This window comes from Oryza glaberrima, chromosome 9 (genome assembly GCF_000147395.1).
Source record: "Oryza glaberrima chromosome 9, OglaRS2, whole genome shotgun sequence".
Classification (NCBI taxonomy): Eukaryota; Viridiplantae; Streptophyta; class Magnoliopsida; order Poales; family Poaceae; genus Oryza; species Oryza glaberrima.
In genome coordinates this window covers 12147531-12166044 of record NC_068334.1, presented here as the reverse complement: position 1 = coordinate 12166044, position 18514 = coordinate 12147531, and the positions used below count along the sequence as shown (strand labels likewise).

The following is an 18514-nucleotide window of genomic DNA, read 5'->3' as shown; positions in this document are numbered from 1 at the left end:
TAGAATATCAGTCCCAAAAACCTGACGTTCTCCCGTTTGATCCCACAAAAGCGGAGTGCGGCACTTCCGACCATACAGCGCTTCGTAAGGAGCCATCTGAAGACTAGCTTGATAACTGTTGTTATACGAGAATTCCGCATAAGTTAAATTCTTATCCCAACTTCCACCGAAGTCTAAAGCACAAGCTCTCAACATGTCCTCCAAAATCTGATTTACCCTTTCGGTTTGTCCGTCTGTCTAAGGATGATAAGCAGTACTAAAGTTCAGCTTAGAACCCATCTCTTCTTGAAGCTTCTTCCAAAACTGTGAAGTAAACTGACTACCTCGATCAGACACTATTTTCTTAGGGACACCATGCAAGCACACAATCCTTGCCATATACAATTCAGCCAACCGACTTCCGGAATATGTTGTCTTTACTGGGATGAAATGAGCCACTTTGGTAAGTCTGTCGACTATCACCCAAATAGAGTCGTGGCCTGATGATGTTCTGGGTAGACCAGTGATGAAATCCATACCGATTTCCTCCCACTTCCATTCAGGAATCTTCAAAGGCTGCAGCAAACCTGCGGGCTTCTGATGTTCTGCCTTGACTCGCTGACAAACATCACATACTGCTACGTATTCTGCGATTTCACGCTTCATACTTGCCCACCAAAATCTTTCCTTGAGATCCTGGTACATCTTGGTACTACCAGGGTGAATGGAGTACAAAGTATCATGAGCTTCCTTCAGGATTGCATCTTTTAAACCTTTGTTGTCTGGGACGCAGATTCTCTCGCCCAACCATACAGTTCCTTGCTCATCTTCCAAGAAACCGATAGCTTTTCCTCTTCTCATATTCTTCTTAATTTCTTGAATATCGGGGTCATTAATTTGGGCTTCTCTAACCTGATCGATTAGCGTGGGCTTTGCTTCTAAGGCTGCAACAAAACCTCTACTAACAATTCCCAAATTTAATCTTTCAAAATCCTTGTATAACTCCAATGGCAACTGTCGTCCTTCCGTAGTAGTGCAATAGCCTTTCCTGCTAAGAGCATCTGCTACAACATTAGCCTTTCCCGGGTGATAATGAATTCCCATGTCATAATCCTTAATTAATTCCAACCATCTCCGTTGTCTCATGTTCAGATCTGGCTGAGTAAAGATATACTTTAAGCTCTTCTGATCGGTGTACACCTCTGTACGAGTACCGAAAAGATAATGACGCCAAATTTTCAATGCATGAACCACTGCAGCCAACTCAAGATCATGAGTAGGGTAGTTCTTCTCATGCGGGCGTAACTGACGAGATGCATAGGCAACCACCTTCCCATCTTGCATTAGAACACAACCTAAGCCAAGCTTAGATGCATCGCAATACACTTGGAAACCCTTCTTTGGATCAGGTAAAATCAAAATAGGAGCTGATGTTAAGCGATTCTTCAGCTCTTGAAAACTCTGCTCACATTCTTCTGACCACTTGTACTTTACATCCTTCTGAAGCAGTCGTGTCATGGGCTTAGCAATCTTGGAGAAATTCTCTATGAACCTCCTGTAATAACCTGCAAGACCCAGGAAACTGCGAATCTCTGAAACTGTCTTCGGTTGTTTCCAGTTGGTTACGGATTCCACATTACTAGGATCAACGGCAACTCCTCCGGCTGATATGACGTGACCAAGGAACTTTACTTCAGACAACCAAAATTCACATTTGCTAAACTTGGCATACAACTGATGTTCTCGCAGCTTCTCTAGTGCAAGACGAAGATGTTCTTCATGCTCTTCTTTTGTTTGGGAGTAGATAAGAATGTCATCAATAAAGACCACCACGAACTTGTCTAGGTATTCCATAAACACCTTATTCATTAAGTTCATGAAGAAAGCGGGGGCATTGGTAAGTCCAAAAGACATAACAGTACATTCGAACAATCCATACCTAGTGGTAAAAGCCGTCTTAGGTATATCCTCTTCTTTAATCCTCAACTGGTGATACCCTGATCGAAGATCTATCTTGGAGAAAACGGTGGCACCTTTAAGCTGATCAAACAAGTCATCAATTCTGGGCAGCGGGTACTTATTCTTGATAGTCACATCATTTAATGCACGATAGTCCACACACATCCTCTGGGTATGATCTTTCTTTTCCACAAAAATAACTGGAGCTCCCCATGGAGATGAACTCGGTCTGATGTATCCCTTTTGAAGCAAATCGTCGACTTGCCTTTTGACTTCTGCCAACTCATTGGCTGCCATTCTGTAAGGTCTCTTATGGATCGGAGTTGTTCCGGGTATCAGATCTATTCTGAATTCAATATCTCTCATAGGCGGCATACCAGGTAAATCGTCCGGGAACACGTCCGGGTATTCCTGTACTACGGGAATCTCTTCCAAAGCTATTTGGTTCAGACTTGACCGTAAAGACTCAGAAGACAGTGCATGAACCGTTACAACTCGACCATCATTGCTGGTGAGAGTTACTTTTCTGTTGGCACAGTCTATCACACCTTTATACTTGACTAACCAGTCCATCCCTAGGATGACATCAAGATCTTTGGATTCTAACAAGATAAGGTTGGCCAGAAATGGCACTTCTTGAATTTCTATTCTGACAGAGGGGCTACGTTGCAAAGAGAGTACTTGATTACTCGGGGTACTAACCATCAAAGGACGTCTAAGATCTTCTACTTCCATCCCTTGATTTCCCGCAAAACTCATAGATAAAAATGAATGTGTAGCACCAGAATCGAAAAGCACTGTTGCAGAAACTGAGTTAACAAGGAACGTACCCAAAATCACATCTGGAGCACCTTGAGCTTCTGCAGCAGCAACATGATTGACACGAGCCTTTGGCGTAGGTGCGGTAAAGTTACTCTGGGTAGGGACAATCTTCGCGCGTCGGGGCTTCGGACACTTGTCAGAGTAATGTCCTGGTTCACCACAGTTGAAGCATACTCCGGGCTTGCTGCCTTGCTCCTTCTTGGCAGGCTGTTGTTGTGTTGGAGCTGCCACAGGACGTGGAGCTTGATTTCGGATGTTGTTGCCAGCATTGTTGTTGAAGAACTGACGCTGCGGACGAACAACAGACGAAGAACCTCCTTGTGGCATGGACTGGGGTCCTAAAGTAAGACGCGGCCTCTGACTATTCCCTTGTTGTGCCTTGAAGTGAGCAATCCGGCGTTTCTTCTGCTCCATGCGGTTGTACTTGTCCTCCTGACGAATAGCCTTATCCACTAACTTCTGGAAATCATGGTAATCCCCAGTCATGAGTGGGTAACAAAGCTCATCATTAAGTCCTTCCAAGAACCTCTCCTGGCGCTCTTCATCAGTGCGCACATCTTCTGGAGCATAACGAGCCAGACGATTGAACTCGTGCAGATACTCGGTGACCGTGCGAGACCCTTGGGTGAGCGACCTAAATTCTTTCTTCTTGAGAGACACCACTCCCGATGGTATATGCGTCTTCCGAAAAGCAGCGGTGAATTCAAGCCAAGTGATAGGTTCAGCAGTAGTCCTGTTAAGGCGAAAGTGATCCCACCACTCAGAGGCAGGGCCATGCAGTTGGTGTGATGCAAATGAGACCTTCTCCTGATCAGTGCACTGAAGCAAATCCAACTTCTTCTCTATGGCGTGCAGCCAATCACCAGCTTCCACAGGATTAGTGGTGCTAGAGAAAGTGGGCGGCCTCACACGAAGAAATTCTGCTAACTTGTTCTGGGGAGGTGCGTGGTTATTTCCCTGATTCTGCTGGTTCTGGAGTTGCTGCATCATCATGTTCATAAGCTGTGCCTGTTGAGCCAGGACTTGAGCAAGTGTGGGATTCTCTCCATTGTTGTTGTTGTTGTTGTTGGGGCCATTCCCGTTGCTGCGAGTGAGCACCATCTGGCATGGGCAAGAGCATAAGAAGAGAAACCGGGGAAAACTACTTAGGACAGAGAAGTTATTTTCCCACTAACTTAACTTTTATTGATCTTAACTGAGTTTCATTATTACAAAACTGAAGACTCTCTCACACCACTAAACTCACCAACTACCTAACACTCGAAAGCAAACAAACGCATGCACTTACATCCCACCACTGATGTAAACCACATGCAGGACCCACACACACAACCAAGCAAACTAACACAACGATCTAGGACAACGGCTTGACAAGGAACTCTAGGTCTTCCGGGCATCGGAGTTGATTGAAGGCTCGTTCGGCTCGTCTTCATCATCTTGAGTGGCTCCCCACTCGACCTTTGAATGGGTGCGCTTTGATTCTTCTCCTTCATCATCACTTATATTGACGACCGGAGGATCTGCTAGGGCTGGGGTAACTTCTTTCTCCACCACACGGACCTTTGGCGCCAATTGGTAGCGAGGGACGAATAGAGCTCTCTTCCTTGCGGTAAGACGAACCCTGGCCTTCTGCGGCGGTGCTTCTCCCTTCAATGCAGCTAGTTCCTTCTCCAAACGATCCACCTTGTCTTCTAGCTTGCAAATCTTACCGCGATTCCGGTCTTCACGATCTTGAGCTGCTAGCACAACCTCCGCGCGGGTCTCATCCATAGCCCACAGCATTTCAACCAAATGCCTTGTGGTAGCATCATTCTCAATCCCCTCAGTCTCAAGGTAGCTGCCACGGTCACTTCCCTGGGGTTGGCGAGGATGGTAGCGATACTCAGTGTCGGCCAACTGATCACTGTAGCGATCACGGAGCTCTCCTATGGCTATCCTTGCCACCTCCTGACATGCATGAATATAATTTCCCCCTCCAGCTTCGAACATCACTGATGGGATATCTTCACTATTACTGTTTAAGGTGGCTTTGACTCGACACTTCTCTTCATCCCGATCATGAGGAATCTGGGCATACATAGGGGCAGTCCCAAATCCTATGGCAAAGGACATCGTACGCAACTCCTGGACAAATCCCTCAACACCAAACAAGTACTCAGGCTTGTAGCGCGGCATCTAAAGACAAGTGAAAGGAGGGAGTTAAGATGTTTGTCCAATTAATAGCACAAGTTTTTGGATTAATTTGAATAAATTTAGAAAATCAAAGTAAAAGATAAGTAAATAAGGTAAACCAAGCTTGCAAGATAAGTTGAAACAGTTGGAAACAGGATCACAAATTTTGCACTTTTGAACAACAGGTTTCAACATAAAAGAAAAGTTTTAAAATCAACCTGCTAAAAATAATGTTGTAAAACTTTTGCTGGTAAATGAGCCATTAGTACGGTAATAGATGTACGGTACTAATAGCACAGGATTAATAATAAATAAATTTTTAAATGAGAACAATTAAAGGAATTATAAACTGCATGTGCCATTTGTTTGGTTTAATTAAAAGAGAAAGAGAGGAGAATAGTTCTATTTTTCCAATATTTTTAGAGGGCTTCTATGGGTAACCATTTGGCATAACCTAGGGTCAAGGAGGCTCTGATACCAACTTGTCACGCCCGGAATTTCTATCCAAAATTCCAAACGCTTACATGTGCGCGAACCCTCGTCCAGGAATCAGCCGAGGCACACAATAACAAATTGATAATAGAGTACAATTATTACTCTAATTAATAAGCGAATAAAATGTCATTACAGAGGTAGATAGTTCCTCTCAACCAATAAAGGTCTAAGGAGCGGAAAATAAGATAAACGGCGCAGACGATTCCACTCCACAGGCAGCTTGACCAGGGCTACACCTAATCCTCCACACTATCAGCATCACTGTAGAACTCCTCCTCTGATGAATGATTGCAAGGTGAGTATATGACATACTCAGCAAGCCACGCAGCAAATATGCAAGTGCACAGGATAACAAAGGATGGCATAATAGGGTTTCATTTGCATAAACAGCATTTAATAAACATTTCAGAATTTAGTAAAACAGTTGAGTAATAATTAAACAATATTATTCCAACGCTATACAACATACCCTGTTGCATAGGCCCAACCATTCTGAACAACCAATCCCGGCTGCACAGTTCTATCTCTAAACCAGGAATATACCATTCCAAACCAGGAGCTAATCAAATTATTACCAGTCATAGTATCTTTTATTATGATGAGAGGTATGAGACTAATCACGAAAGACATTGTTAAACCCGCCCATAACCGCGGGCACGGCTATTCGAATAGTTTTACTCTGGCCAGAGGTGTACCACTGTACCCACAAGACACAGCCCCACGACATGTCACCATGCGCCTTGATACCACCACGGTACCTCAGAAAGGAGCTGTGACAGTACCCCTCGCACAACACAATCCACCACAGTGCACCGTTCCTGGATCATAATCACCCCCTTATAAACAAGGCATGGACTCCCCAGCGACCCCCGTGGGCTTATCTCCGCCACTTCTCAGTCTGGTGCCCCGCAATGAACCATGCTATACAAAAGGTAAAGCCGTTGCCCACGCTGGCTTGTGGTTGGCACGGTTAATGTTTCACAACCGAAACTCGTGAACCGGTCCTTAATTGTCATGAGCACGACCATCAAAACCATGTGCTCACAACCCACCATTAACAGGTTTTAGTTGGCAAATTAATTAATTAACCCATCATGATTAACCATCATGAGTTATCATGAAGCCATCATTAAATAATAGTGAGTCATAAGTTATCCCAATAGTGTGCTAATGTTTCTAAGCATGGCTAAGCAATCACATCTAATATCTAGCTGAACCAATATATAAAGCTCAACTAGTCAATTTATAATAACCCAAGGTATCAAGGAATAAAGTAATCAAGAACAAAAGGGCTATAACAAACAATAAGTTAATTCCACCCAATGACATTCGAAAATAAATGCAATAGTTGAATAGAAACAATAGCTTTAAACGGGATCAACATGTTCAAAGGGTTATTTGGGATCTGTGTGACTTGCCTTGCTGGCCTTGGAACTCTTCAAATTCTTCTCCTGCGAAAACGGACTCTCCAGAAACGTCGGAATCTAAACAGAAAAGAGCAAAACACCAAAACAGCACATAAACAAGCATGAACAGTACATGTGGATATTTTTAACATGTAGATCTCAATTTTAGAAAAATTTAGAGACTTGAACCAACTAAATCCGAGCTAAGATGAATTAGTTATGAATTTTTAAAGATTAAATCGGATTAAAACACTTATATGGATTTTAATTGAATTATGACGCAATAATGAATTATTTTTGAAAAGGAAAAGAGGATTTATTGCGTCAGCGGCTAGGGTTAGCGGTGGACCGGGTGCACGGCGACGGTTCACGGGAACGGACGGCCGAGATCGATCCATCCAAAACGAACGGCCGAGATCGACCGGTCCACGGCCGGACCACGGCGGACGGCATCGATGACGTCGGCGATGACGTCATCTCCGGCGGCGACCGAACCGCGCGAGCTCGCCGGCGAACGACGGCGCGGCGGCGCGAACGGAGAGCACCTACGGGTAGCAGACGGCACGGCGAACTCACCGGTGACCAAAGAAGCGGCGGAAGAACAACGGACGGCGACAGCGGCGAAGAAGAAGCGGCGGCGACCTCCGGCTTGACGACGGCGACGATGTTCCGGCGGTCGACAGCGACGGCGGAGTGGCGGACGAGGACGGCGACGCGACGGCGACCACGACGGCGGCCTTCCCGAGCGACGGCGACGATCGGAGCGACGGCGGCGCACGGCTGGAGCGACGGCGGCGACGGCGGCGCTAAGCTACACGGTGCTAGAGCTCTACCGGCGACGAGAGGCGAAGGCGAGGGTGGCGACGGGTAGCGGAGACACCGGGGATCCTTTTAAAGGGGCAAGGACACGGCGGCGAAGGCCCACGGCGGCCGGCGACGCGAAGGAAAGTCTAGGGTTCGGAGGAGAGAGACCGATCCGATTCGACCTCGAATCCACGAATTTCCAAACGATTTTAGCCGATGATTCCAAAAGAGAAAAGATAGAGGAGATCGAGAAGATCATTTCCCCTCTATCGATTTCATCGGAAACGGAAAGGATCGGCCGGATTTGGAAGGAGACGGTGGCGGCGCGACGCTAGGGTTTCGGGCGGCGGCGGCGCGAGGAAGACGAAGACCTGACAGGTGGGCCCCACCTGTCAGCGAGCGGGAGCGCGCGCGCGAGCGGCGGCTCGGCTGCGGACTGGGCCGGCTTGGGCCGAGGAGGAGAGAGAGAAGGTTTTGGGCCGACTTTCGGCCCAAAGCCAAAAGAGACTTTTAAAAACCTTTTTCCATTTAAATTATTCATGAAATGCAATTCCATTTATTAAAAATACTTCCTTAGCTCAAATAAATCCCAGAAAAATCTAGGAATTATAGAATTAAGCAAAGTATTTAATAAAATTTTATCTAGCCCCATTTTATATTGGAATTTATTATTTAAAATTAGATCTTCTCTTCTAGGCTTTTAAAATCAATTCTAATAATTCCAATTAAACAACAATTTATATATTTGAAATTTTTAGGGTGTGACATTAAGTCACTTGGTTGACTACAATTATCAAAATCACTTAGTTGGTTGGATTATTTACTCCTTGACTATATGTTCAGTTTGTTCAACTAACCACATAGTCGGGGGCTACACTTATTAGGTGCATCTAGTCGAGGCACCTAAGTTTATATTTAATTATTCGTCATCCCTCCACAGTCTTCAGAGTTGGTAAAAGTACTCGGGAGACCATGGGAAGATGAGTGAAACACTCAGCTTTGAAGTAATCTAGTTCGAGAGAAGATTATTTTTTCGACTGTGAAGGTCTCAGGGGCAACTGTGGAGATTATGGGTACCCCATACCCTCATGGCATAGTTATCCGACTAGTTATAGAGGATAACTCATATCTATGGAATATGTAACGGATCATGACTTGGGTATTACGTTTCCTTGTATATTATGGAATGGCCTAAAGTCCTGATTGGATAATATTGTAAAGTAGATTTAGGAAATCGATACCGTATTGGTTAAGGTTTCTATATTGTAATCCTATCCCTATCCTATGTAAGGTGGGCAGAAGGCTCTCTAGGGGGCATGAGCACATATGATCGTCAGATCAATACTACACCCGGCGGATTCAAATCCTCAAACAGGAATAGGGTATTACCTCTCATCGAGAGGGTCTGAACCTGTCTAAATCCTTGTCTCCGCATCCATCCACTTTAGATCTCGTGCGCTACCCCTTTTCATATTACCGAAAATGTCTTAATTTGTCATCGTGTCGCAGATGCTGCTGGACGGCGATCCGCAGGCGGCGCGGCACCGCAGCGTGCTGGAGAAGTACAGGGAGAAGGCGGTGCACTACTAGGGAAGGGGAAAATTTTCGGGGGTCAGCGAAATTCCGAAATTTCGGAATTCTTTCGGAAATTTCGAATGAAATTTTCAAACAAATTTTGAATTCAAACAACAAAATTAAAGAAATTTGATCTAGATCAGAAGATAAGCATTGAGTCCATCCAATCCAAAGTAGAGACAGGAGAATGAGACAGTCACACGCAAGCCGCAAGGATGGGAGGTTTGTGTCGCCGTTGTCGTCGCCGCGCCGAAGAGGCACGCCACTCCAGCCATGCGAGGCTCGCGGCTTTGTGTCGTCGTCGTCACAACAATGTTTGATATTTTGATATATTTTTGCTTCCATTCCGATAACACCTATAGTTTAGGTAATTATATGTTCGCAGATTGACAAGAGACTGATAGTCTGAAACCATTGTTTTCTTTTTACACTATAGAGCAATCTAATTATTCTAAATATAGTTTTATACCGACTACCGGGCAAGATTTTTACTTCTCCAATGATGAACAGAAGCAAGGTTGCATAGGTTGGTTCCAAGCAGGTACAATATACATCCTCACAAGAAAGTTGTAGTTATAATCTTAATATAGATAAGTTCACAGTTAAGAAAAAAACTGGTAGATAACAAATTTGACTTGTATATTTAATTGAACAGTCTATATTCTGTACAAACGACAGAGAACCATACTTTGAATCAGCCAGATCTATGAATTATATACCCAGCCAGAAATTTCAAAATAAAATTATAGAATCATATTGTATTTTATTGTCAAATTAAATGATTTTCCCCTACAATCTAACTATACATATGATTTAGAATTCATTATTGAGTATGATATAATGTAAAGTTATAGCACCTTACAGATCAAACTCATCAACTGTCAATGTGAGGTTATAATCTCAGGTTTTAGTAATCTCAGGTAATACATTGAGTTTACTCACATTTTTAGGTTCATTGATACTTTTGACACAATCATCTTTGAGGATCTCTGAATGGGGGCTGAAACCTGTACTTGAAAGCAGATCATTCAATTGGTAGTGCCCTGGTCCCTGGGTGAATTGATGGGCAGTTCCTAGCTGTGCTGGAATTGAAGAATAGTGTGTTCACTTTGAAAGGGGCCATGCACATCCAGTGTGCAGCCATTTTGATATGGGATTGTGAGGTTGAAGCAGGACAATGCGAGGCACAAGTTCGATGAGAAGTTGATCTTGGATACTTGGATAGTACCGAACAAACAGTTATTGTCAGATTTTGTTGTGAAAATAGTTTGTCATACTATACATGGTTGTTGGACCCTTTAATTTATTTTTAGCATTGTTATTCATTGCAATTTTCTGCCAAGAGCACTCATTAGAGATTATGGAAAAACAAATTAATACGCATGCATGGACTACAAATGAAAATTTAGTTTCAGAGTATGCACTTTACTTTTTTTTTTGGTCAATTAATAAAGTTATTCTTCAAGAATCCGTACTATACTTGAATTTATAATCAAAATCTATTGTTGGATTATTTCAAGATTATATTATTGGATGTGGTTTTATAAAATTAAACGAAGCATATAGTTTGCCTATTTGTGTTGCTTTGTATGAATATACTGTAGTGTTTAAGTAATTTACATAGCAATATGTTTGATTTAATTTATTTTTGCTGTTACGTGCATTGCACGTACATGGTTACTAGTTATAATATAAAATGTGATATCTTAGCTGTAAGCAGCAAATATGATATTAATCCACCAGCGAATAGTACTTCCAACTTCCACGTACAATTATTGAAGTTTAAATATGGTACGCTTGCAAATGGATGCTGCAAGCAAGATATATTAGGCCCTACCACACCACAGTAGAAATGCTAAGCCAGCTAGGTGGAATCATTTTCTAGAGGTATTTGTAAATGGCCTGTGCCACGCCGCTTTCGTCGTTGCTCGCGCCGATGACGTCGGCTACCACCTTTGTCACCTCACAGCCGTTGCAGAGGGCGACACCAAGGCCGGCAAGTTGGAGCATCTCTTTATCGTTTTCTCCATCGCCTAGTGCCATGACCTGGTTAAATGAAACAGGAAGAAAATATAAGTACTTTACTGACATGTATAGCGAATTAATCACTGTGATGGTAAAAGTAAGAAGACAGGATTAGTTACCTCATCTGGACTAGCACAAAGTGATTCCAACAGAATTTTTACCCCGTTTCCTTTGGAAGTCCCGAGCGGTACAACTTCAAGCACATCACCCTGTGCCTGAACGACCTGTGCCTTTCCATCAACCCTCCTCGCCCAGTGTGGCCTCAGCACAGAAGAGATCACTTCAGGAGTTTCTAGGAACACAAACTTCTGCATTTTTCCATTATAACAAATGAAACAATATGATAATAGAAGAAATGAAATGCTTGAACTTCTAAGGAATAAAAAGGAATCCAATATGATTTATTCAGAACTGATAATGATTCAAACCTGTATGTCAATGGTACTCAGAAAATGGTCAACATCTGATATTATCTTTGCCTGAAAAAAGATAAAGAAGCATAGATAAAAGTGAGCATATAGGCAAAATTATAACTTTTTTTTTATTTTCGTCTGGCTGCATTTGGCCCTCTCCCTCACGTGGAAGATGACGGCCTTTTGGCCCTTCTGACATAGAGCTGCCAGATGCACTGTGCTTGTTATGGTAGGACATAGAGCTTCTTGCTCAGATTATAATCTGTTTATGTGTAGACCTTTAATGTCTGGTTTTTTTAACAAGATAGTATAAACTGAGGCTTCTAATTAGTCATATTTTTTGTTTTTTTGGTCTTAGCTTCCTCACTAATTGTTCTTATGTACTGATGTCTTGATGAGAAGTATTGCTTTATGGATTGTTGTGAAAGGATCTTCAGATTAGTTCATCCATATTTTTGCTGATTCAATGCATGAAGGGAGCCGTGTTCAAAGCATTTTATTCGCTAAAATTAGTACTATGTAACTTTCACTTGCATGTTCAAAGCATGCACCAAATCTCTTACTTTCCCCGCTTAAGATTTTATCTTCCAATTCTCCCCGCTTATGATTTTCTCTTCCAACCGTTGGATTGGTGCTAAGATCCAGCCAATACTCAACTTTGCAAATTTGGTTGATGGCAAGGTACAGTGGGAAATTGAGTGGTCTCATGGTGAGAGGTTAAAGCAACTGGAGCTTAGTACTTTGGCCTCGTGAGTTTAAATGTTGAACTAGACCTGGGGTTTTCCTGATGCAAAAGAGATTACTTGTGCATATTTATTATGTTTGTTTTCCATTGGGTGGTTATTCAGTAAAATTTTCTCTTAAACAAGTACACTGAAGATATCTATTTGGAGATTGGTCATCTATTTCATTTTCAAACGTTGAGGACAAAATTGTCTATATATTTTGACAGTTTGGGCTTCGGATGGTCTAAAAGGTTTTAGTGAATGAAAATTAAAAAAGGGAAAGTAGCAAGCTCATGCTGTCTTTTTAAATTAAAAAAAACAGCTAAAAAGTTTAAATGTCAAAGCATATAAGCTCCAAAACTGCCAAAAAAAATACACTGTTCCGCACTAATAAGCATCAATAGTGATCTTGATAAATATTGCGGTTGACCTGTTTTCAGGTTTTTACAGAGGAATCAGCCCAGGTGTTACCGGATCTCTTGCGACTGGCACTACATATATCAGTGTTATTGAATCAACTAAGACATGGTTGGAGATTGTTAATCCTAAACTAAGTGGACACTGGTCACATTTTATTGCTGGAGCGATTGGTAAGCACTCTATTTTCCCTTTTTTTTCTGTATTTTACTTGTTGAAAATTTTCATGACATTGCTTAATGTAGTTAGATTTGTACTTGGTTTTTTCTGAATGGGGACTTTATATCTGCACCAACAAACTTTTCTAGCACCCCTGGTGTAGGTTCTGTTGGAATGCATGATGTCTCAAGATAATTTCCTATTTTGCTTCATGGATACTACATATATGTTTCATTCTTGATTTCAGGTGATTTCATTCTTGTGAAGTCATGAAACAAAGAATGCAAGTCCAAGGTACCCAAAAATCTTGGGCATCAGCTGTAGCTAAAGGAAGTATTTCTCAAACTCATGGAACTCATATATATGGGTAGTACATTGCTGGCTGTTCTATCTGGAGAGATCATGGCTTGAAGGGGCTTTATGCAGGGTATATTGGCACTGTTTTCTCCCGCATGCCTGCCACAAGTAAGACTTACTCGGACTGTGTGCAGCGCTGCCGCCTTACTATCGGATCGGCGGGGCCAAGCCACAGAGCTTGAGGCACGTCACCTTGGGCCTGCACGCCATGCTCCACAACCTGATGCGTCGGGATCTGCTGTCCCTGCGCTCTAGCCTCTCGACCCTGGTGGTCAGGATCCCCACACAAGGTATCTGCGCCGTCGTGCTCGTAGTCTCGAGGCTGGAGCTGCTGCAAGGGACTCACGCCACCACAAGGAGCTTTGCTCAGCGCAAAGGCTACCGCTGCTTCGTGCGCAAAAGATCGTAACAAATTTTTCTACATTTAAGGCTTAAGCCCTGATTTATATTAACAAGACAACTTTTTTCCATCTATTTTTTGTCCACCTTCCTTCAAGGCTTTAACTATTCGTACGGTACAGAGTTTCCTTTGTCCTCTACTGAAGATATCAAGTCTTATTTTTATATGTATTGGATTTCATTGTAATGCACGAACATGTTTTACTAGTAATAAGAGATGTGCCGCCGCACCTTTGGTTCGTGGTACATAACATGGAAAAAGTCCACCAGAGGATGATCATCAAGCGTTGTGTAGCAGTCGTCCTGGCTGAAGGCCACCAGGGCAACTCTGTGCTTCAGAGAGTATAGAAGCGCCTGAAATGCCGAGAGCACCAACCTTAATTACAATGGCAGACAAGAGTTTAAAAACATGTTAATCAATAGTGTTGGTGCAGCTTACCTCTCTGCACACTTCTATATCTAAATTCTGTTGATATAACTTTTGGCCCCCCTCGCCGTAAACTAACAAACCCTGCAAGCATATAGAGGAATAAAAAAGAACTTACAAACCCTGCTAGCATAGAAAAGGGCCAAGCTATTGCACCCAGCTAACCTGAAGAAATACTCCTGGAGACGATTCTGAAACGATACCACCTGTGCCAGCTAAATTAACCTTGCCAAGAACTTCAATAACAGCAGGGCGGGACTGTTTTCAAAATTAACATGTAAATTGGTTAACATTGAGACAGGAAATAAACTTCTCTTTAATTACAAGATTACCTGAGTAGAACAAAGTTAGCATTACCTTTCCTGTCGCAATGATTGTTTGTACCCCTCTTGACCTGGCCACCCTAATGGCCTCAGCGTTGGTTTCTGGAACTAGACCGCTACTATCCAGCAGTGTGCCTTGTGCAAAGAGAAACTGAATAAGATCCTAACACATCTCAGTGGAAAGATAAGTTGAATAAGAAAACATACCATCCATATCACAGAAAATGTACTTGAAGTTGGGCTGATAAAACATGCCGGCTCCCTCGTGGACATTGGCCAAATGTCCTGTAAATATTTGAGCAAGCAATACCAAGCCGGGGTTAATTAATTACCAGCCATCAGACAGGCATACAAGAAAAATTCATGAAATACCACTCCTTTTTAAATTTACTCATGTTTTGTATAATAATACACTATTGAAGATTCGCCATTAACTCATATATATGCATGCATACTCTTACTACACATGTTTATAATATACTCATAGACTCATTTGAATTGGGTATACACTCAATTTCAACCATGGTGCCCGGGCACCATGGAGCACCAAACAAATTTAATATATAGGATATATATATATATATATATATATATATATATATATACACACACACACACGCTTAGACTCAGTACAATAATAAATACACAGATGCTCCATTCTAAAAACTATATATGTACATGAAAATTCTTCTAAAAATATATATATACCTATTTTTCTGCAAATAATATATATACACACATACTCCCTTCTAAAGTATGTACATGTACTCCCATCTTAGAAAGAATGTACGCAGACTCTTATTACAAAAGTATGTATACGTGTGTATATATATACATATACATATACATAATATATAGATACCCATATGGGACTCCATGGCGCCCCGGCTCCAAGGTATGAAACACACAAATTCTCTCAAATTTTGAAAAATTTCAAATTGTGAGTATATATCTAAGTATAAAAATTTGATTCATACCTATACCTAGCAACAAAACAACTCAAACTGAACTTTATTTCACAATTCATTATTACATACCTAACTAATTATATGTTTGGATGTTATATACCTAGAACCAAAATCTAACAAAAAAAAATGTTCAAACTTGTTTGAACTTGTTAGTAAAGGAGTTAATGTTCATACTTAAATATTTTTAAAAAAATCATACTGATTCAAATTGGGTATATACTCAATTTAAATCTTAGAGCCCAGGCACCATGGAGCCTAGGCACCACCGATGCCGCGCCCGCGGTCGCCCATAGCCACCGCGCCCGTAGCCGTTCCGCCTCTCTCTCATATCCGAAAAAATAGGATCGGGATATGTGGTTGGTTACGCGGTGGGAGAACAACACATATATATATATATATATATGGTAAAAAGTTGGGTAACATCAAGTAAAAAATTTACTCGAACTATAGGAGTGGGGGAGGGGCGTAGGGGTGGGATCAAGATGGGTCGTCAGTGAGTTAAATTTTAACTATATATATAACTACTAAGAAGTTGGATAACATCAAGTACAAAATTTACTTGGACTATGGGAGATGGGAGGGGGCGCAGGGGTGGGATCAAGATTGGTCATCGGCGAGTTAAATTTTAACTGCATACTATGGATCTGGTGGGGGGCAGGGTGGGGAGCGTGTGTGGGTGGGGCTTGGGGCTGTATCACGCTTCGTTTAATACGTAGCGTCTTAGGGTGCTTTATAGGATATATATATATATATATACATACTTGCTTTTAAAAAGTGTATATAAGTTTATATTTTATTAATATACACATACTTATTAGATCCTTTTATTTATTTATTTAATTTGCTAACAGAACATACTCTAGTACATACACCCATAGTACTATGAACCTATGCATGTATACTCGCAGTTTCACTAATATGTGCTCATACAGCCGGCGATAAAAAATTATATATGTACGTCTTCATACTCAATAGGTATATATGCATACTCCAAATACAATCCTTAGGTATACATACAGCCGGCATTAGTACATATGCATATACGTTCGATAAAAATTTGGGTATTCAACAATTTTTTTTCCAATGCATATGCATGCACGTGGAAACGAGATAGAGAGAGAAGTGCATACCTCCTGATCGGGCGAGCGAGTTCGAACTGCCCTCGGGATCGCCGTGCGCGACGACGTTGTTGACGAGCGGGACGTCGTCTTTCTCCACCGTCCACGACGCGGCGTCGTCCTTCTCCACCCACGGCTCGCGTTGGAACTCGCCGCCATGCGCGGCTAAGTTGTTGAGGAGGTGGACGTCCTTCTCCACCGTCCACGGCTCACGTGGGAGCTCCTCCTCGCTGCTCGTGTCTCTCTGCCTCTGGTGCGCCATGTCTGAATGTCTCCTAGCTAGGACCAAGGGACCCTTAAATAGAGGAGGAAGCAAAAGCTGGTCCATCATCACCCAGTCCATTCCGACTCCTCTCCTCTATAGATGGCCATATGGGCCGCCCAGCCAGGCCCGGCCCAAGTACAGCCCAAGTGCGATCGGGCCGGCACGGTCCAGTCGGCACTTCGTGCCGTGGGTGGGGGGGGGGGGGGCTAGCTCGCGTGTGCGCACGAGCAAATTAAGTGGCGCGCTTGCCAGGTGGACCCTCGATCTCCTCACGACCTTTTTTTCGCACTTTTCCCCTCTTTTTTTGTTTGTATTTTTTTTTCCAAATTTTGCGAGCGCGTTTTTTTTTTCACCGTTTCTTTCCGATCTTTTTTTAATCTTTTCGCACACCTCTTTATAAATGTAAAATTGAAAGTTTTTAATTTTGGTTTGAAAGTTTTTAAATCTGGGTTAAAAGTTTTCAAATCTGGGTTGAAAGTTTCAAATTCGGGTTAAAAGTTTTCAAATCTGTGTTGAACGTTTTCAAATCTGGATTGAAAGCTTTTAAATCTGGGTTCAAAGTTTTTCAAATTTGAGATGAAAAGTTGAAAGTTTTCAAAATTTGACTCCAATAAAATTCAAATTTCAAGTTGAAAGTTTTTAAATCTGGGTTGAAAGTTTTAAAATTTTGATTTCACGTATAGATTTCTTTTCAATCTGTTATTTAAAAAAATCTTTGAAAAAAAAGACAAATCTACAAAATCTTACCTTAATTAGGTCATTATCTAAAACTAATCGGATTAGTTACTTTATATGTACGCTTCTCCGGAAAAAAATCCCGAAAAGAAAAAGGAAACCGTGCAAAAAAAAATCCCAAAAAAAAAGGTAACCGCTCCACGCGTGTTCCCTGGAAAAAAAACCTACCACTCGCGTGCGCGCCGCCAGCGCGCGCGTGCGAATTAGCTTTCTTGTGCCGTGCTTGCAGGATGCACGTCAGGCTTATGCACGACCCACTAGCTTTCCGGTCATGCCGGGCGGGCTAGAAGGCACGATCAGCCCAACGGGCACGGGCCATATGCCAACTATACTCTCCTCTCAGCTGGCTCGATCGGTGCACAAAACATGATAAGAAATCTCTCTCTCGGCTGAAGCTTCTGCGCTAAAGGAAGGGTTGATGTCAGAGGGAGAGAAGGTATGGAGAGCATAAGGACACATTAGAAGTAGACACGCTTGCATCGATGCCTTCAACAAGGAAAATGACGTCCACGGACGCCACCATCAATGACTAGAGCACCGGGCAGCGGGCTCGGGGAGGGACGTGTCTACAGTTAAGGTAAGGGAGGTTACATCGGCGCCTCCAAGGAGGTGAACGACACCAGATGGCGTTGCTGTCGATCGCACAACCAGGTTGTGCACGGCTTTCGCCCACACTCCTCAAACCCATGAACTGTTTGTAGGTCACGAGCTCCCCAAATCCATGAGTTGCAGCTCTGGTCAGCTGCGGTCGGCTAGCCATGCCCTGTCCGAAGCTCTGGCCATCTGCACAAGCCTTGGCAGCCGGCTACCCACGGTCCGGGCCTGCCAAGTCGAGCAAGCCACAGCCGAAGGGCCGTAGACTGAAGCCAGGAGCGGTTGCTCCCACGCCCTCACGTCCGCACTGGCAGATCGCGTGGCCGACGAGGTCTGTCCACATGGCGGCCTACTGCCGTTCGCTGTGCACCGGACCG

The 18514-nt window shown here is 42.9% G+C and overlaps 1 protein-coding gene across 2 annotated transcripts; it reads right to left on the bottom strand.

Annotated features, from left to right (window-relative positions):
* Positions 1-10918: 10918 nt before the first annotated feature.
* Positions 10919-16828, bottom strand: LOC127784240 (endoribonuclease YBEY, chloroplastic-like). Of its 2 annotated transcripts, XM_052311433.1 has the most exons (9): positions 16556-16824; positions 14665-14742; positions 14492-14592; positions 14300-14392; positions 14147-14218; positions 13939-14061; positions 11666-11716; positions 11357-11545; positions 10919-11258 (listed from the first exon to the last, which is right to left on the bottom strand). In XM_052311433.1, exons 1-9 carry the CDS (start codon positions 16803-16805, stop codon positions 11094-11096), a joined length of 1122 nt encoding a protein of 373 aa, XP_052167393.1. In that variant the 5' UTR covers positions 16806-16824; the 3' UTR covers positions 10919-11093. The 2 variants fall into 2 exon arrangements, with proteins under 2 accessions (XP_052167393.1, XP_052167394.1); XM_052311434.1 differs by lacking the exons at positions 10919-11258; positions 11357-11545; positions 11666-11716 and adding an exon at positions 11738-13639 and having other exon boundaries at positions 16556-16828.
* Positions 16829-18514: the final 1686 nt, after the last annotated feature.

Bases quoted from the DNA above. Each gene is read 5' to 3' on its own strand.
- LOC127784240 (XM_052311433.1), bottom strand. From the start codon at position 16,805: ATGGCGCACCAGAGGCAGAGAGACACGAGCAGCGAGGAGGAGCTCCCA. The intron at 14,743-16,555 runs GTATGCACTTCT...AAATATTTACAG, and splicing joins CTCGCTCGCCCGATCAGGAG to GACATTTGGCCAATGTCCAC. The intron at 14,062-14,146 runs GTAAGCTGCACC...TCGGCATTTCAG, and splicing joins ATATAGAAGTGTGCAGAGAG to GCGCTTCTATACTCTCTGAA.